This window comes from Triticum urartu, chromosome 6, assembly GCF_003073215.2.
Source record: "Triticum urartu cultivar G1812 chromosome 6, Tu2.1, whole genome shotgun sequence".
NCBI classification, from domain to species: Eukaryota; Viridiplantae; Streptophyta; class Magnoliopsida; order Poales; family Poaceae; genus Triticum; species Triticum urartu.
The window spans coordinates 374,185,051-374,206,028 of NC_053027.1; the positions used below are offsets into that span (position 1 = coordinate 374,185,051).

Sequence of the window (20,978 nt, forward strand, 5' to 3'; positions counted from 1 at the left end):
CCCATCTTGGGGCCTATTCCAGAGCTTCACCGGAGGGGCCATTGATCACGGAGGGCTTCTACATCAACACCATAGCCCCTCCGATGAAGTGTTAGTAGTTTACCTCAGACCTTCGGGTCCATAGTTATTAGCTAGATGGCTTCTTCTCTCTTTTTGGATCTCAATACAATGTTCTCCCCCTCTCTTGTGGAGATCTATTCCATGTAATATTCTTTTGCGGTGTGTTTGTTGAGACCGATGAATTGTGGGTTTATGGTCAAGTTTATCTATGAACAATATTTGAATCTTCTGAATTCTTTTATGTATGATTGGTTATCTTTGCAAGTCTCTTCGAATTATCAGTTTGGTTTGGCTTACTAGATTGATCTTTCTTGCAATGGGAGAAGTGCTTAGCTTTGGGTTCAATCTTGCGGTGTCATTTCCCAGTGACAGTAGGGGCAGCAAGGCACGTATTGTATTATTGCCATCAAGGATAACAAGATGGGTTTTTTATCATATTGCATGAATTTATCCCTCTACATCATATCATCTTGCTTAAAGCGTTACTCTGTTCTTATGAACTTAATACTCTAGATGCATGCTGGATAGCGGTCGATGTGTGGAGTAATAGTAGTAGATGCAGGCAGGAGTCGGCCTACTTGTCTCGGACGTGATGCCTATATACATGATCATACCTAGATATTCTCATAACTATGCTCAATTCTGTCAATTGCTCGACGGTAATTTGTTCACCCACCGTAAAATACTTATGCTCTTGAGAGAAGCCACTAGTGAAACCTATGGCCCCCGGGTCTATCTTCCATCATATTAATCTTCCAACACTTAGTTATTTTCATTGCTTTTTATTTTACTTTGCATCTTTATCATAAAAATACCAAAAATATTATCTTATCATATCTATCAGATCTCACTCTCGTAAGTGACCGTGTAGGGATTGACAACCCCTTATCGCGTTGGTTGCGAGGATTTATTTGTTTTGTGTAGGTGCGAGGGACTCGCGCGTAGCCTCCTACTGGATTGATATCTTGGTTCTCAAAAACTGAGGGAAATACTTACGCTACTTTGTTGCATCATCCTTTCCTCTTCAAAGGAAAACCAACGCAGTGCTCAAGAGGTAGCAAGAAGCATTTCTGGCGCCGTTGCCGGGGAAGGTCTACGCAAAAGTCAACATACCAAGTACCCATCACAAACCCTTATCTCCCGCATTACATTATTTGCCATTTGCCTCTCGCTTTCCTCTCCACCACTTCACCCTTGCCGTTTTATTCGCCCTCTCTCTCTCTATCCTCCCTCTCTTTCTCTATTTTCCTCTTTTTGCCTTTTGCACTTTCTGCCGTTATGTCTGAAATTGGGGAAATTATTGTCGATATGGACAATAATAATATCATGAAAAATTCTGATGCTCCTGCTGAAGAACCCCCTATCTTACATACAAAAAAATTCCGTATTGGTAGTGGTAATATTATTGGAAAAGGAGTTATCCAAGATTTCTTTACTTGTGCCGGTGCTTTACCTTCTACGGGTAGTTCTATCCTTCATAGAAGTAGTAGTCTTGCGGACGCTATTGCCATGCTTGTAGTTGAACTTGAAAGACAATTCATGCACATGCACCCTTGCATACAAAGGATTTTCCTTGAATTTTCTAATATTGAGCATTCTTCTATTAAGCCTGCCGCTACTATCTTTTTGGCTCATGAGTTTAGATTCATAATATAAGAGGCCAAAGAAATCTTTGCGCATTATAGGGTGGACGCTTGCCGTCCTCCCATAGAGGCTATCCTTTTTGATCAAGAAGAAATAATGTGTTTTCAATCTCTAGACTATGTTGCTTTCAATGAAAATCTTAAGGGTTCCTACCAATGTTTTAGTTGATAGAATTTCTGAACTTAATGATGATTTGGCCATTCGAAATAATGAACTAGGATATTCTCTTGAGTATAGGCTCACAAAGTTCTATCAAAAGAATGCTTATAATAATGAATTGGTTGTGTAATACGAAGGGCCAAAGGAGGAACATATACCTCCCAAAGTTGATCTTGGGGACTTTTGTCCCATTAAATTTAGCCCTTTTGATTACTTTTGCTTGCCTCAAAGAAAACTTGCTGCCGAACGTAGAGAATATGAAATGAGTTTCACCGATCTATCTTATTACTATGGCAATACCTAGATCTATCCTCGCTTTTATGCCTAGCTAGGGGCGTTAAACAATAGCGCGTGTTGGGAGGCAACCCAATTTTATTTTTATTCCTTGCTTTTTGCTCCTGTTTAGTAATAAATAATTTATCTAGCCTCTGTTTTGGTTGTGTTTTTTGTGTTTAATTAGTGTTTGTGCCAAGTAGAACCGTTGGGAAGACTTTGGAAAAGTCTTGTTAATCTTGCTGTAAAAAACAGAAACTTTAGCGCTCATGAGAACTGCTGCCATTTTTATTTGGAAAGTGATATTTAGTTAATTCTTTTTGAAGATGATTAATAGATAAATTCCTCATGTCCAGAAATTTATTTTAGAATTTTTGGGGTTCCAGATCTTGCGCTAGCTACAGATTACTACAGACTGTTCTATTTTTGACAGATTCTGTTTTTCGTGTGTTGTTTACTTATTTTGATGAATCTATGGCTAGTAAAATAGTTTATAAACCATAGAGAAGTTGGAATATAGTAGGTTTAACACCAATATAAATAAATAATAAGTTAATTACAGTACCTTGAAGTGGTGTTTTGTTTTCTTTCGCTAACGGAGCTCACGAGATTTTCTACTTTAAGTTTTGTGTTGTGAAGTTTTCAAATTTTGGGTAAAGATTTGATGGATTATGGAACAAGGAGTGGCAATAGCCTAAGCTTGGGCATACCCATGGCAACCCCAAGATAATATAAGGACACCTAGAGGCCAAAGCTTGGGGATGCCCCGGAAGGCATCCCCTCTTTCGTCTACTTCTATCGGTAACTTTACTTGGAGCTATATTTTTATTTACCACATGATATGTGTTTTTCTTGGAGCGTCTTGTATGATTTGAGTCTTTGCTTTTTAGTTTAACACAATCATCTTTGCTGTACACACCTTTTGAGAGAGACACACATGATTCGGAAATTATTAGAATACTCTATGTGCTTCACTTATATCTTTTGAGTTATATAGTTTTGCTCTAGTACTTCACTTATATCTTTTAGAGCACGGTGGTGGATTTGTTTTATAGAAACTATTGATCTCTCATGCTTCACTTAGATTATTTTGAGAGTCTTAAATAGCATGGTAATTTGCTTAAATAATCCTAATATGCTAGGTATACAAGATTAGTAAAAACTTTCTTATGAGTGTGTTGAATACTAAGAGAAGTTTGATGCTTGATGATTGTTTTGAGATATAAAGATGGTGATATTAAAGTCATGATAGTTGAGTAGTTGTGAATTTGAGAGATACTTGTGTTAAAGTTTGTGATTCTCGTAGCATGCACGTATGGTGAATCGTTATGTGATGAAGTCGGAGTATAATTTATTTATTGATTGTCTTCCTTATGAGTGGCGGTCGGGGACGAGCGATGGTCTTTTCCTACCAATCTATCCCCCTAAGAGCATGCACGTAATACTTTGCTTTGATAACTTGTAGATTTTTGCAATAAGTATATGAGTTCTTTATGACTAATGTTGAGTCCATGGATTATACACATTTTTCTTCCTTCCACCATTGCTAGCCTCTCTAATACCGCGCACTTTTCGCCGGTATCATACACCCACCATATACCTTCCTCAAAACAGCCACCATACCTACCTATCATGGCATTTCCATAGACATTTCGAGATATATTGCCATGCAACTTACCACCGTTCTGATTATTATGATATGCTCCATCATTGTCATATTGCTTTGCATGATCATGTAGTTGACATCGTGTTTGTGGCAAAGCTACCGTTCATAATTCTTTCATACATGTCACTCTTGATTCATTGCGTATCCTGGTACACCGCCGGAAGCATTCACATAGAGTCATATTTTGTTCTAAGTATTGAGTTGTAATTGTTGAGTTGTAAGTAAATAAAAGTGTGATGATCATCATTATTAGAGTATTGTCTCAAGTGAGGAAAGGATGATGGAGACTATGATTCCCCCACAAGTCGGGATGATACTCCGGACTAAAAAAAGAAAAAAGAGAGAGATAAAAGAGAGGCCATAAAAAGAGAAAATGCCCAAATAAAAAAATAAGAGAAAAAGAGAGAAGGGACAATGCTACTATCCTTTTACGACACTTGTGCTTCAAAGTAGCACCATGATCTTCATGATAGAGAGTCTCCTATGATATCACTTTCATATACTAGTGGGAATTTTTCATTATAAAACTTGGCTTGCATATTCCAATGATGGGCTTCCTCAAAATGCCCTAGGTCTTCGTGAGCAAGCGAGTTGGATGCACACCCACTTAGTTTCTTTTGTTGAGCTTTCATATACTTATAGCTCTAGTGCATCTGTTGCATGGCAATCCCTACTCACTCACATTGATATCTATTAATGGGCATCTCCATAGCCCGTTGATACGCCTAGTTGATGTGAGACTATCTTCTCCCTTTTTTTCTTCTCTACAATCACCATTCTATTCCACATATAGTGCTATGTCCATGGCTCACGCTCATGTATTGCGTGAAGATTGAAAAAGTTTGAGAATGTCAAAAGTATGAAACAATTGATTGGCTTGTCATCGGGGTTGTGCATGATTTAAATACTTTGTGTGGTGAAGATAGAGCATAGCCAGACTATATGATTTTGTAGGGATAACTTTCTTTGGCCATGTTATTTTGAGAAGACATAATTGCTTAGTTAGTATGCTTGAAGTATTATTATTTTTTATGTCAATACTAAACTTTTGTCTTGAATCTTTCGGATCTGAATATTCATACCACAATTAAGAAGAATTACATTGAAATTATGTCTAGTAGCATTCCGCATTCTATTTTTATCATTTACCTACTCGAGGACGAGGAGGAATTAAGCTTGGGGATGCTTGATACGTCACCAACGTATCTATAATTTTTGATTGCTCCATGCTATATTATCTTCTCTTATGGACATTATTGGGCTTTATTATTCACTTTTATATTATTTTTGGGACTAACCTATTAACCGGAGGCCCAGCCCAAAATTGTTGTTTTTTGCCTATTTCAGAGTTTCGCAGAAAAAGAATATCAAACGGAGTCCAAACGGAATGAAACCTTCGGGAACATGATTTTTGAAACGAATAAGATCCAGGAGACTTGGACCCTACGTCAAGCAACCAACAGGGAAGCCACGAGGTAGGGGGCGCGCCTACCCCCCAGGCGTGCCCTCCACCCTCGTGGGCCCCTGTTGCTCCACTGACGTACTCCTTCCTCCTATATATACCTACGTACCAAACGATCAGATACGGAGCCAAAACCCTAATTCCATCGCCGTAACTTTCTGTATCCACGAGATCCAATCTTTGGGCCTGTTCCGGAGCTCCGCCGGACGGGGCATCGATCACGGAGGGCTTCTACATCAACACCATAGCCCCTCCGATGAAGTGTTAGTAGTTTACCTCAGACCTTCGGGTCCATAGTTATTAGCTAGATGGCTTCTTCTCTCTTTTTGGATCTCAATACAATGTTCTCCCCCTCTCTTGTGGAGATCTATTCCGTGTAATCTTCTTTTGCGGTGTGTTTGTTGAGACCGATGAATTGTGGGTTTATGATCAAGTTTATCTATGAACAATATTTGAATCTTCTGAATTCTTTTATGTATGATTGGTTATCTTTGCAAGTCTCTTCGAATTATCAGTTTGGTTTGGCCTACTAGATTGATCTTTCTTGCAATGGGAGAAGTGCTTAGATTTGGGTTCAATCTTGCGGTGTCCTTTCCCAGTGACAGTAGGGGCAGCAAGGCATGTATTGTATTGTTGCCATCGAGGATAACAAGATGGGTTTTTTATCATATTGCATGAATTTATCCTTCTACATCATGTCATCTTGCTTAAAGTGTTACTCTGTTCTTATGAACTTAATACTCTAGATGCATGTTGGATATCGGTCGAGGTGTGGAGTAATAGTAGTAGATACAGGCAGGAGTCGGTCTACTTGTCTCGGACGTGATGCCTATATACATGATCATACCTAGATATTCTCATAACTATGCTCAATTCTGTCAATTGCTCGACAGTAATTTGTTCACCCACCATAAAATAATTATGCTCTTGAGAGAAGGCACTAGTGAAACCTATGGCCCCCGGGTCTATCTTCCATCATATTAATCTTCCAACACTTAGTTATTTTCATTGCCTTTTATTTTACTTTGCATCTTTATCATAAAAATACCAAAAATATTATTTTATCATATCTATCACATCTCACTCTCGTAAGTGACCGTGTAGGGATTGACAACCCCTTATCGCGTTGGTTGCGATGATTTATTTTTTTTTTGTAGGTGCGAGGGACTCGCGCGTAGCCTCCTACTGGATTGATACCTTGGTTCTCAAAAACTGATGAAAATACTTACGCTACTTTGCTGCATCACCCTTTCCTTTTCAAAGGAAAACCAACATAGTGCTCAAGAGGTAGCAATCAACAATTGGATATATATCCTCATGCCATACCTCTCGGGTGACCACACCCACATCCTCATCCTCCAAATGATCACCATGGCCCTGCCCCGAAGCAGGATCTGATGGTGTCGCCGATCTAGACCGTTCTGGTGATACATACTCGGGGTCACGACAATCGAAAAGGTTTGATAGCCGCCTTAACTTTTGGCCCTGGCGCTGCAACATGTACAAGTGAATGAGACATCGAACGTAGCAACACATGTTAAGTGCTAGTTTGAAGGAGATGTGAACCTTGATGAATGCTCGAAGTGCACCTTCCTCATCGCTTTTGCCAGCCGGGGTTGTTTCAAGAATAGTCTCGGTCTCATCAGCTGCTTTCTTGATCTGGGCACGCTATGAACAGAAACGGTATTAACGTGTTAGGCAAGCGAAGATGTGCATAGTGTGAATGAAAAGTAAAGAGGGCAAATACCACAAAGTTCATCATTGGAGCTGAAGGGATCACTGAGTTGCCTTTCCTGACTAATGTGTTGTACTGGTGCTGGGCTATCTCATCAAAAACGGTAGGATCTTTCAAAATCTCCTCAGCCTACGCCGGCTTGCATACCTCCACACAGGTACTTGCAAGAAACCATGTGAGATAGTTGTTGAACGCGAGCGGGCAGTGCTCACGAAGCTGGGCTGGTTTTCCAGCCCTAGCTTGCTTCACACTAAGCGCAAACTGTACGACATACTTCCTGTGATGCTTGTCCCAATCCTTGATCTTCCGCTGCTTTTTCCTATCCAACCTGCAAGTTAGAAACAGAATATTAGCACCATCGAAACCGCCGAGAAGCTGCTAAGTGCTCAAGGTTAATTATAGCTTACGCGTGTAGCAACTTGTCTGTGTCCTCCCACTCCGGCGGGTGTGGCTGGAACAAACCAAACTGACGGAGCACTCAATGTGGGAGGTGAAGCTCAACCGCCCAGTTGCATATGAGTGGGCACCGCATATGCCAGAGATCTCTATCCCTAGTGCACATCAGATTCGGCCTGAACTCTCTAGGGTTACCAAAACTCTCTCCTTTTCCATACGGCTCCCATTCCACCTGCAAAATGGGATAGAATGCAAAATTGATATCGAGTTACAATAGAAGCATCATAATCACTTATGCAATGTCAATTCACCTGCTCAGGCGTGATCGCGTCCAGCTCGCTTTTATACAACTTGTACATGATCGAGGGATCATCTGTCGTCTCATTTAACACATCCCACTTGTAAGCCCAAGTGGGGAGCCGTAGTGGGTCGCCTTTGTCGTCCCAATCCTCGTACTTCACGGTCTTCGGTCGTCCAACCGGCAAACGCTCCCAGCTCCATATGGAAAGTGCGAGCAAACAACCATCAATACCTTCAGATGACCTACAACAGGCTTCGTCCAACTTCACATAAAAGAGAACATGGTTGAATTAAGAGCAAGATCGGATTCATAATGTAGCAATGAAGTGAAAAAGAAACAACTTCATACATGTCTATACAAGTAAGCCAGTGTCGCCGAACCCCAACTCCATTTGCTATCGAAGACGGCCAACGCCTTCAGCCACATCCATGGAGCATTCTTGCCTGTGCCATCAGCAAACATAGTCCTGGATATCACGTACCACATGTAGACACGAGCATATGTCTTGACCATGTCCTTATTAGCTTCCTGAGGGCAAGTACCAAAGTGCTCAGTAATCCACGTGAAAGTAGCACCGGCTGCGACTCTTTCCTTCTTCTTGTCTTCTGCTGCTGGTTCCCGAGGCTTCGAAAGAACCATACCGATAAGGGCATTCATCTGCGCGCGCCACCCATCAGAATCATTGCTCATACATAGAGGATTCCCATCGATAGGAAGACCGGTGATCATAGCAATATCCTGGAGCGTCACGATCATCTCCCTGGTCCGAAGATGGAAATTATGTGTCTACGGCCTCCAATGATCAATAAGCGCGGTGAGTGCTGTAGCATTGTTGGGTGGCGTCGACCGTCTGACCATCTGAATGAAAGGGAGAAGTCATGTCTCCCTTACATACGGTGTGTATCGCTCATCATAGCGCATCCATCCAAGGGTGACCCCGTGAGACCGAAGCTTCAGAGGTGCAAGCTCCTACAAACAAACAAATCATAACATTACATATGGGGCATCTGTGTTTGAAATAAACACGAAATTCATAACAACGGCCACTTTCATTATTACCCGTTGCTCCACCGACATAGCGTACAACCGGTGTTGTTTGTCCCAGTGATCATCGAGAAGCCAAACCATCCTAACAATTTGAAAGAAAGCTTTCTTGTCAACACGATTATCTTTTGAATACAAATAAACTAAAGTACACCTAGTACATGCAAAATTCAAAGCATATGTATCCAAAGCATTCTTGTCAATACAAATATAATTTCAACACAAATAAACTAAACTAGGCCTACTTCATGCAAGATTAAATACAAATATTTTTTCCATATAAATAACATGTCAGCCTATGTATCCAAACCATATCTTTTCAATAAAATCAACTAAACTAGGGTTGCAAAATTAGGTATCTAATACATAAAAGATTCTAATACATGCAACATTCTAATCTAACAAGGGTTCCCCAAATCTAATATATGCAAGATTCAAACAAGGGTACCCCAAATCTTCAAAATATCATACATTCTATGGATAGAAAGAAGGGAATCGAAGGAGAGTACCTTCTAGGATGGATTGGTGAAGAAATCCACGGACCAAATCGTCAGATCTGAAGAATTTGGGAGAGGGGATTGAGAGGGGGGGGGAGAGGGCCGCGGCGTATGTTGTTTCTGTAACTGGTGGTGCAAGGGGTGGAGGGGAGGAGAGGGCCGCCGCAGTGGATAAGTCATAATGCAGCGCCCGAGCGCTAGGCGCTGCACATGTGCGGCGCCTAGCTTGGAGGCACTGCACTACTGGATGCGGGACCCAAGGCTGCCACGGTGGACTGGCTTGCAACGCCCCCGTGCTGGACGTTGCACCGTAGGGTGTGGCGCCTGCGTGGCGGACGCTACACAAAAAGATCGGCGGCATGAAATATTTTCACGAACAGTTCAATCTGTGATTTGATTTCCTCTTCGGGTCAAAATTGTCAAATTTGCCATTCCTGGACGGGCGGACGATATGCCATAGCCAGCAGGAAGAGACCACACCAGGCACCAGCAATGCCTGTTGGGCCACGTATGGGTCATCGACTGTGCAAGCTCATGTCAAGGCCAGAACATTGACACATGAAACCACTGCGGAAGCAACACCTCGGCTGCAAGGACAATACTTCAGCAATAATTCAAGATTTATCATAGACAATAGGTGGAGCCTGGAGAGGAGTGACCTGACCGGGTTAGCAGTTTCAAACTTTCACCCAACCCCCAACAGACAGGAAACAGGCTCATATACAAGAGAACGTGCAAACTTGGTGCAGTATTAAAAAATAAAAATAACCCCCTAAAGAAATTTCAGTTTGTACGATTTTAACAGCTTAGGCTGCGCAGTTAAGACGCAAGATGCAGTAATTGACAGGGCAAATGAAGCATCAACATGTACCCTGTTGATCCGGGCAAAACAGGTAAATCCTACTTGAACTTCATAACAGTGGCTGCTCAATTTTGTGCCCATATAGGTTTATTAACACAAAGATCACAAGTTTTAAGGAAAACTCAAAAGTGGAATCACTCCACTTCAAAAAAAATGCACTTCAAGATTACGGCCCCCAAAATCACTAAGAGAGCACCACTCCTCTTGTGCCAGTGAAAACAGAACTTTAGACTGATATGGTACAATCATTAATCATTTGACTGATGCTTTTACAGCCTTCTCTGCAGCATCATCAAGATCCTCTGCAGTGATCAATGTCATTCCACTCTCCTGCAATCAGAGCACCATGACCAGTCAAATCCCAAACATGAACAACTTCAGAACAAAGGAAGCATGACTCAGCTAACACGCATGCACAAAGATAATCACCAATACCTTAAGAATCCTTTTCCCTTGGTCTACATTGGTGCCTTCTAGCCGAACAACAACAGGGACCTTAAGATCAACCTGATAATAGGAGAACAAGTGTAAGAATTTGCTACAGGAAAAGTATGTAGACCATGCTATGTAGTTGTAAGCTCAAGGAATATTAAGCCAAATAACATGCTATGTACTATCATAAATTTCCTGGGGAACAATAACATGCTGAAAGGACTCTTCTAGCATACATCATGGGAAAAATACAAAATTATACACAGTAGCTAATCAGGTTCAGAACTTGATGAAATATCACCAATACAGAAAAAATCTTTCGCAGAAGACACTAAAGGTAACAGCAAACTATCCTATAATGAAACCACATACAATAAAGTATGCACAAAAAATATGGGATAGTTTGGTGTTACAAAAAAAACGAGCAGAAGACTGAAACAAATATTGACTTGTATGTCAAGGGTTAGTTTCTGAAACGGATGCAAATAAACTGTAGCCAAGTTCAATATAAGGTTCCCCACAGAAATAAATAAACACCGAAGAGGTGAAAATAATTTTACTAAAACGAGCTACAAGAATATGGTACATTCATTCAATCAAAACTTGATGGATACCTGTTTAGCTGCATTCACTATTCCACTTGCTATCACGTCACATTTCATGATACCTCCAAAAATGTTCACTAGAATTGCCTTCACTCTATCGTCTGAAGTCAATATCTTAAATGCTTCCACAACCTGAATAAAAGTTTTAGAAAAATGAACGTGTGCATTTGTTGAAAATAAAAGGTGGAAACACAATTCTTCACATGGATTTTAAGTAATTAATCATTAGTTTTTGCAACCTCTTCTAGCTGTTAATAGTATTTATACATTTCGCCAGGGATGATAACACAAACAAACAAACAAAATCCCACTATATACCTGTCCCTCGGATGCACTCCCACCAACATCAAGAAAATTGGCAGGTGTACCACCATGCAGCTTAATGATGTCCATCGTAGCCATTGCCAATCCTGCACCATTCACCATGCAACCAATCTCTCCATCAAGCCCGATGTAGTTCAAATCTGCTTTAGCAGCAGCCACCTGTAAAGTTGGTAAAGATAAATCTCAGTTGATATTGCTCTTATATTTGTAACAAAAATATAATCTATAGAGGCAAATCTTCCTTCAAAAGAAGGGTTAGGGATTACAAAATAAAGAGAACAATTTAACAGAGAGACAAACTGAACATGAAAAAGGTATTAAAGAGAAGAGCAACACATGAAATACCTCTCTGGGGTCCTCCTGTGTTGTATCACGCAGTGCAAATATTTCTTTCTGCCTAAACGCAGCATTATCATCGAAGTTCAACTTTGCATCAGCAGCAACTAGCTTTTTATCAGCTGTCTCAGCAAGAGGATTTATCTACTCACATAAGAAATCCAGATCATAAGAATGCCAAAGATATTTAACATCGCAAATGAGAATCACTTCACACTGCAGTACCTCCAGCATTGTGCAGTCGGTCTTGCAGAAAAGTTCATATAGCTTCTTAATCTGTTCTATAGAAGATTGCCTGTCTGCTGTCTTTGGTGCCAGACCATCAACAACTTTAGCTGCATCCTCATCAGTGATTCCCTTGAATACATCAACAGGAACCTGGTAATATAACGAATTGGATTTCAATGTGTAAGCAAATTATCATTAGGACGCTAAAAGCTCTGATATGAACCTGCTACTCAAGATATGTACGCATTGATCCAAAAACAAGTTGAAGAAATAGATGACCTTAACGATCTTATCAGGGAACTTCTCTGCAAGATCTTCAATGCTCGTTCCTCCCTCGGCGCAAGCTATAATGAGCTGGAAAAGATAAATATGAACCTTAGCAATCAGCACTAGAAAACAAAATCTCACAGCATGAGTCTCTGCAATTGAAACAGGGAAGAATGGACATTAAGTAGCTACAGGTTTGATTGATTAAGTACATTAGAGGGTTTAGAAAAAGTAAAGCGGCCAAAACAACTAAGAACACTCAAGGACTAGGTCACATCACCCCAAATGTTCAGTTCATACCTATGTAAAAAATACAGAAGTAGAAAGAAAATATCGCTGCGTGGCCTCAAAAAACTGTAGAGGAAACTTGTCTAATGATACATCCAAAATTTAAGCAACTTAATACAGTGAAATACTAATGTGACAGCCTGTTATTAGACGACTAAAGATTAATGTGAAGGTTTACCATATAATGGTATTTTTTAAATGGAAAACTGAATATAATATATACATTAATCACTTCAATTAAATAATTGGGGTAACTTGTTATGTAGGGACAAAAGAGGAACACTATTCCCATGAAAATACAATCTATATTTTTCATGTAAGCATATTCATGCACACAATCTTATAAATTATCATGGATCGACATCCTAAACAAGACTGGAGTAAAAACAATCAACAGCACTAATAGCTATTTCCTTTGGCACTTATACATGAGAAAGGTTTGTAATACCATGAAATCTTATAAAAACAATATAGACCGCACTGATTTATTCACAAAATTGAACAGATGTTGGGTAATGAAAATGACAAAATGAACAAGCGGGCCAGTGATCAATGACATACTGGACCAGCAGTCTTCCTGTCAAGGGTGATCGCAAAGTACATCTCATTAACAAGTGACATTTTCTCGCATAAGTAGACCTGTCAAACAGAACAGAAAAAATATCAGTAGTTAAAAATGTTTCACTGAATCAAGCAGAACTAAATGACAGAAGCATTATTTGAATATCTATTGTCTTAAAAATAACTCAAAAAATATGTTGTAAATTAACTATTGTCATTGCTCGGCAAGAACACTGGGTACGGTGATTGGGCCATTCAACTGTATATTATTATTGTGTCTTTACTTTATTGAACACAAGTACACTGGAATTGGTGCATACATCATACATCTAAAGATTGATAGAAACAAATCAGGTGAGTATTAAGCCCGTGGAAGCCAGAACTTGCTTAGTTAAGAGTCACAAAATACCTAAAACGTTAATTTCTAGCAATGCTACATAACACAACTGAAAGATGGGATCAGATTAGAAAAAACTAACCTTGCCCACAACCTTCCCCTGTGGACCAGTTTGTTTTGTTACCAGGACCTGGTTAAGCATTTTAGCTGCAGATGAGTCAGTACAAACACTCTACAGTGAAAACATGCACAACCAACACAGAAGTAACTACAATTTAGTTGATTCACTCTGAAGAAAATGACTAATGACAACACTACATGTCACTAGAAATCCAATATAAAACGTTTTGGTAGGCCACTAAATAATAAACCACTTATAGCCGGCAACAAAGGCATGGATACAACATATTACCTCCATACCAAAATATAAAACGTTTTGGTAGGCCAAACGTCTTATATTTTGGTATGGAGGTAGTAGATTCCAAGAAAAGATCACCTAAAATAAATCAGTTTAGTTAAACCTGAATGTAATTATCATGTCACGCTTCATAGAAGCACATGAGCAGTTGCAGTTTTCACTATGATAACTAATAAATGTGATGACAACAATTTAGACGCAACCAATAAAATGAACTGATCTCAGTATATTATATGCTTGGCCTTCATGTGTATGGATAGTTGTATACCATAAAATTGGCCAGGTGGCGCGCATTTCTAGTAATGCAGTCAGGAATGATAAGGATTATGCATAAATGTGGATCTGCTAAGCCAATTTCCCAACAATACATCTCAACAAATACTTGGATACACAATATCTTCAAACTGCGTTACTACACCATGAATGTCCACATACCATAATGTAAACTACCGCTCACAAAGATTTACCTGCAAGGCTTTCAGCCTCCTCAGCCTTAACAATATGAACACCACCCTTCAGTCCACTTTTGAAAGTTCCCAATCCACGGCCACCGGCAAGGATTTGGCTTTTCACAACTATCTGCAATGGTGTCATCTTTAAAACACAATTGAACTACCAATAATAACATGGTGCAAGCTATGATACAAACAGCACCAGAAATACATTATCGATGAAAATCTACTATACTTCGTATTGGGAATGAACTGCCCAGCCAAACAATCTGCTGGCACGAGGATAACTAACAAGGCTACACAAGTATTTAGGTGCAGAATACCGAGAAGAAACTGGGACGTCGTCTCAGTTAATTAAAACAGCTTTTGGAGAAAAAATAGACTATTTCTTAAGAGTTCATAACGTTAGCAAAAAAAACTATGCCAACAAAGCATTATAATTCCAAGAGCAGCTATAGCGTGACACGACTCACTTTGTTTGAAGGGCGGTGGAGTGATTTACACATGTAAGTAATGTTACTTTTAACACACAGAATAATATACAATACAAGCGTATGAATTGCCAGAATGAGGCTATCAGAATACGCACACATTATCGATTATAGCAACATTACCAAACCAAACATACATTTCTACCAACCTAACCCGGATTCAGCAGGATTTTGCAGTAAACTAGATTCATTAACATGGTCAAACAATCTGCTAGCACGAGGATAACTAACACAGCTACACAAGTAGCTAGGTGCAGAATACAGAAAAGAACCTGGGACGTCATCTCAGTTAATTAAAACAGCTTTTGGAGAAAATATAGAGTATTTCTTGGAGGTCAAAAACTATCCCAATACAGCATTATAATTCCAAGAGCAACTACAGCATGGCATGACTCCCTTTGTTTGCAGGGCAGTGGAGTGATTTACAGATGTAAGTAATGTTACTTTTAACACACAGGACAATATAAAACAGAGGCGTACGAATTGCAAGAACGAGGCTATCAGAATACGCACACATCATAGATTATAGCAACCAATAACCTCCTTTCCAAAATGCATCGCACATCACAGCAAACATTACCAAACAAGAAATACATTTCTACCAACCTAATCCGGATTCAGCAGGAATTCGCAGTAAACTAGATTCGCTAACACATTTCAATACCATCTGCGCAGCACGAGCCTCGCATTTGCACGAGTGAAGGATAACAACGACACGAAAAAAACAAAACATTAGAAACCTAGGTAGCATCACCTCTTTCTCACTGGGGAAAACGTTCTTCAAAACTTCCTTGACCTCCTGCACTGACCCCACCACGGCGCCCTTGGGCACGTTGATCCCGAACTTCCCCATCAACTCCGCGCCCTGCGACACCCACATAAGCAAGGCCGGCAGAAACCCTAGCTTGTCAGACGGGCCTCCAAATCGAGATTAAACGAATCCGCACAAATAGGAATCGAGAAGAATGGGGAAGGAACGGCGGGATCTGGACGCGGGCACCTGGTACTCGTGGATGTTGAGACGGCGGAGCTGCTGGTGCTGCCATTTGCCGGCGACGGAGAGGGTGCGCGACGCCAACCTCCCGAGCGATCCGCGAACCATGGCTGCGGCGGCTTGGGCTCCTCCGATCCGGAAACCCTACGGGCGTGGAGGAAGGCAGGGATGCTGTTTCGTTTCGCTCCTCCTCTTTGCGGGTCTGATGTTATTCTGTTCCCCCCCTCCCCTCCCTTTTCTTTCTTGCGGAAGGGTGCGGCTGCGCCGAGCAAATGGACTAGTTCACGCCGAAGGGACCGCTGATTTAGGATCACCGTAGTTTGACTGACATGTGGGCCTACATAACATGGGGCACACATGTCATTCGTGAATGACAAAGTTGACGTTTGTTTTTTAGGGTGAAAATATGCTAAAGAGTTTTTTTGACAAAAATATGATAAAGAGTGTGGATGGGCCAGCCGGCCCATCCTCCGATACTCCTAACCTCTGCGCCGTGGACCAACAACCACGGACATCCCTCATGTGGCAGCCAACAAAAGCACCAATTGGACCAGCCTATGAAAGCTTCACCTCTCCTCGGCCTTGTGCAAAGAACGTTCCGCTCGACCTTTGTTTTTGCAAAGAACGTTCTATTGTCTCAAAAAAAAAAACAATGCAAATAACGTTTTATCTTTTTTTTTCGATGGTGACAAGTGACACATCGTGTGTACCCCTCTTGTCGCAAGTTGTGAGTTTTGAAGGAATTTTTTCTCACGGGAGAGAATGTGGGTTTTGTTTATGTTTTTCTAATCCGGTTTCTGAAGCAAAACATTTTTAACCGGACGCCTAAATTATGAACCATTTTAACTTGCGTTTCTCGCGTCGGGATCTTCGAAATTAGATCTCATGTTGATAGATCTTGACAAACTGGTGTGAATTACCTACCTAGCTAGCTAGCCTGGGTTTCAAGTGGATAACTGACGCCCGTCGCCTGCACGGGTGGCACGGGCGGAACCTGATCTCCGACGCCGGAACTCCCTTCTCTACATCTCCCCCTCGCCCCGCTGGCTTATGCCGCTAGGCAAAGCCTGCCGACGGCCGGCGGCGGCGGAATCTTCCTCCGGCGCGGCCCTCTTGATGGGTACGCGGCGTCCATGGCGATGGCCGATGCGGCGGCCGCGCAGCGTCTCAGATCGACAGCGACCAAAGCGTGATCTAGGCATGTGTGGGCTGCGGCTCGACGGGGCTTTGGCTGTTGGGCTTGCTCACGGCGGAGTGCGGGTTTCGGGGCGGCGGCCCCGAGTCTCTTCTGCAGCGACAGTGGACATGGTGGCTGCGCGGGTAGTGCCATGGACGGATCTTGGGGTCGACTGTGGCTGGTCCGGACGGGCCTGCTGCGGGACGGTTTCTAGATGGCGATGCAGTTTCCCGATGACAATCCTCATTGTGGTGGTGGTTAACCGATGCGTCGATCGATGATCTGTTTTTCGTGTCCCGGTTTCGGCCATGTTGGCTCCTGGGCTGAAGACCTATGCAGGGCTCTCTCCGACGAGATTGTGGTGGCCATCGAAAGGTCTCTGTGAGAGTTTCTCCCTTCAGATCTAGTGGTTTATTTCGATGGTGAGATGCAAACTACGGAAGACGGCTTGACGCAAAGGGATGGTAGTGCAGTGGCGTTGGTGCATATCGCATTTTGTTGCTAGGATCGCAGAAAAGTGGTGGCGACAACACATGTGTGACGTCGATGGTCATGCTACTCGAGCTTTCCGGTCTTGAGCTTCGGGGTGAAAGCCTAGGTCTGACCCGAGTTGGTTATACCTGGCAATGTCGATATTATGTCGTTACCTTATTGAAGGCATTGCTCGGTTTTGCTCGGACTGATTCTTCAGGGTGAAAATCTAGATTCTTCCCTTTGGTGATTGGATCCGGTGACGGTGACGCTTGAGTGTTGCTCCCTTCTTAAAGACGTTGTTGTTGAAGAACTTCGTTGTCCGTGTGGTGTTATTAAATGGTTGGTGCGGATATGGTATTTCATTGTCTACACATAGCTTTGGTATTATATGACTTTGCTATTTGCTATCGTTTTTTGTGTATGTTGGCGTTGGTTGTGTGCATCCTAGCTATGCAGAGGTCGGGTGTGTGCTCATTGTGTGTTGTATCCTTTTGATGCTCCATTATGAGCTAATAAAACCCACCATTTGTCGAAAAAAATCTTGACAAACTTTTCTTCGAGTAATTATATGCTCCCTACTAGTACTCCCAAACTGTACTAACATGGGCAACCAGGTAAACAATCTATTAGAGCATCTCCAGTTGTTCGCCCCCCCGGGTGTTTTAAGGTGGAAAATAGCGCCTTTTGGGGGCTTGCCGGCGCAATTTTCGGCATGGGGGGCTCCGGTTCCCATCTGCCCCCCCCCCCAAGTTCTCCTCCCCAGCTGTCGAGTTCCAACTCAGATTCGGCACAAATTCAACAACAAATAATTTTTCACATAGTTCATCACATAAATCAATATAAATCAAATAGTTCAACGAAGCAAGCTCATAATTCGAACACAAACTAAAACACATCAAACTAGGCGTTGCCTTGAGCCTCCATTGATGCTCCACCAGATCGTGTTGCAGTTCTGATGCTTCTGTGGGTCTCGGATCTCCTAACGCATACTCACTCTGTCCCCGAAAGAGTGTACTTTGAAATTTGTTGGAGGGTCAAACTGTCTCAAAGTTTAACCGAGTTTGTGCAAAAATATATCAATGCGTGTGAAACCAAATAGGTATATGATGAAAATATATTTTATCATGAATTTAATGCTACTAATTTGATGGCATAAATGTTGGTCTATTATTGTATAAATACCCTGCCTAAAATATGCTTCAGTATCAAACATCGGCTCGTCCTGCTCATTCTCAATGATCATGTTATGCAAGATGACATAGCAATTCATCACCTCCCACGTCTAAGATTTCTACTAGGTCAGAGCGGGGTACCGGACAACGGCAAATCGAGATTGAAGCACACCAAATGCCCGCTTGACATCCTTCCTACAAGCCTCCTGACACTTAGCAAAGCAGGAGTTCTTGCCTCCTGGCACATGGTTTGAGATAGTCTTCACAAATGTTGACTGTCTTTGATGGATGCCATCTACTAGGTAGTATCCCTTATTGTAGTGGCGTCCATTGATCTCGAAGTTCACTGGAGGAGTATGACCTTCAACAAGCTTGGCAAAGATATTCGAGCATTGCAGGATGTTGATCTCATTGTTAGTTCCTGGCATACCAAAGAAGGAGTGCCAAATCCAGAGGTCATGTGTAGCCACTGCCTCAAGTACCACACTGCAAACTCCTTTCGCGCCATTATACATCCCCTGCCAAGCAAATGGACAGTTTTTTCATGCCCAATGCATGCAGCCGATGCTTCCAAGCATCCCAGGAAATCCGCTTGCTTCATTTTGCGCTAGGATCTGAGCGGCGTCTTCAACATTGGGTGATCGCAAGTATTGTGGTTCAAACACTTCCATCACTGCCGTGCAGAACTTGTACAAACACTCAATGGTGGTGGACTCAGCCATGCGTCTGTAGTCTTCATGTATATCACCGGGAACTCCGTATGCAAGCATCCTCATAGCCACCATGCACTTTTGGAGTGAGGAGAATCCAACTGTGCCGGTGCAATCCTTCTTGCAAATGAAATAGATGTCGAACTCCCCGATGGCATTCACAATCCTGAGGAAGAGCTTCCAGCTCATTCGATAACGGCGCTGAAATACTATCTCGCCGTGTAGTGGACCGTCGGCGAAGTATTTGGAGTAGAGCAAGCAATAGCCCTCCATTCAATGCCTCTGATTGCTCTTGTGGCGACCCGACACAGAGCCACCTCGTCGTGGCTTTGCATTCTTCGCGAACATGCCGGCTAGAGCAGTGAGGGTCACGAGGTGCTCTTCGTCGTCGGTGTTGGCCTCGGCTTCCTCCTCCATCAGAGCCGCGAACGCCTCCTCGTCGTTGGAGTCCATCACCGAACAGGCAAATCACCGAACACCTCGTGGGCATGGTAGGTGGGTAGCCGCCGGTATGTAACATCCCAAATTTTCAATTTGGAATATTATACACTAGATCATCTTTGCATATCATACTTTATTGCATTTTGGTTGATCCTAGAAATTTCACGCAACTCAAGGACCCTCGGAGAGAGTTGGGGATTTCGTTATTTTCATATTTGAGTTTTCTCAAATTTTGAAAATAGGATCATTTGATTTTATTTATTTTATCTTCAATTATTTCTATTATAAAAATATGAGAGAGGGAATAAAATGACTTTCCCAAAATAAAGAAATATTGAGGATTTAATAAAAAAATCAAATAAGATTTTATTTTGGTTTTATTTGCTATTTTATTTGAATTTAGGAAAAATGCTCAAAATTGCATTTAGGCCCCAAATAAATGTTCATCCTGTGCGGCTTGATTTTAGAAGCCGGGGAAAATTTATTTTGGGATTTTTTGAGTCGATTTAGTATTTCTTTTGGTTTTTTTCTGAGCGTAATTATTTAAAAAAAAGTCCGAACTAGGGGTGGGCATAAAAACCGACAAACCAAAAACCGAACCGAAGCCGAAACCGAATAAACCGAATTTTCGGTTTTTTCTACTGTCACAAAGAATTTCGGTTTTCATGTCCACTAACCGAACAAAATTCGGTAGGTTCAGTTTTTATCTTGGTTAACCGAAGAAAAACCGAATAACACGACTCAGTGTAACGAACAACGCAAAAGACGACGCAGACGAAGCCGCGCAGGCGCTCAGCAACGACTCGCGGGAGTCACGCGCCCACGATCGAGCACAGGATCGACCGCCACCAAACACATCGTGCATGCCGCATGGGCCTACCTGGACAACATGCATGCAAGGCCCAACTCACGTGGGCTCTTTTGTAAAGGTTGTGCGTGCCCGCGCGTGTAGCATGCGAACGGCTGACCACGCGCCTGTGCCATTTGACTCGTTTAGTCCCACCTCGCCCGACTAATGTGTTGAGGCAGATTTTTTGCCTATATAACAGGGTGCCGTTGCAGCACTCTAGGCACAGATACTTAAACTGTGGTGCTTCGGTTTAAAACCGAAAACCGCACCGAATATTTGGTTAACCGAATTTTTGGTTACCTATTTTTAGTTGCCATTTTCG

General features: G+C 41.9%; 1 protein-coding gene across 1 annotated transcript; it reads right to left on the reverse strand.

Moving 5' to 3' along the window:
- Nucleotides 1-10,090: 10,090 nt before the first annotated feature.
- Nucleotides 10,091-16,100, reverse strand: LOC125513562 (succinate--CoA ligase [ADP-forming] subunit beta, mitochondrial). The gene is made up of 12 exons (XM_048678691.1): nucleotides 15,839-16,100; nucleotides 15,593-15,703; nucleotides 14,363-14,474; nucleotides 13,620-13,684; nucleotides 13,141-13,218; nucleotides 12,304-12,378; nucleotides 12,022-12,174; nucleotides 11,806-11,940; nucleotides 11,455-11,619; nucleotides 11,146-11,268; nucleotides 10,535-10,606; nucleotides 10,091-10,429 (listed from the first exon to the last, which is right to left on the reverse strand). Exons 1-12 carry the CDS (start codon nucleotides 15,938-15,940, stop codon nucleotides 10,352-10,354), a joined length of 1,269 nt encoding a protein of 422 aa, XP_048534648.1. The 5' UTR covers nucleotides 15,941-16,100; the 3' UTR covers nucleotides 10,091-10,351.
- Between the last annotated feature and the right edge of the window lie 4,878 nt (nucleotides 16,101-20,978).

Excerpts from the sequence above, each read along its gene's own strand:
- LOC125513562 (XM_048678691.1), bottom strand. The coding sequence starts at position 15,940 with ATGGTTCGCGGATCGCTCGGGAGGTTGGCGTCGCGCACCCTCTCCGTC. Across the intron at positions 12,379-13,140 it reads ACAGGAAGACTGCTGGTCCA|CTCATTATAGCTTGCGCCGA; the intron begins GTATGTCATTGA and ends TATCTTTTCCAG. Across the intron at positions 10,430-10,534 it reads AAGGGAAAAGGATTCTTAAG|GAGAGTGGAATGACATTGAT; the intron begins GTATTGGTGATT and ends CTCTGATTGCAG.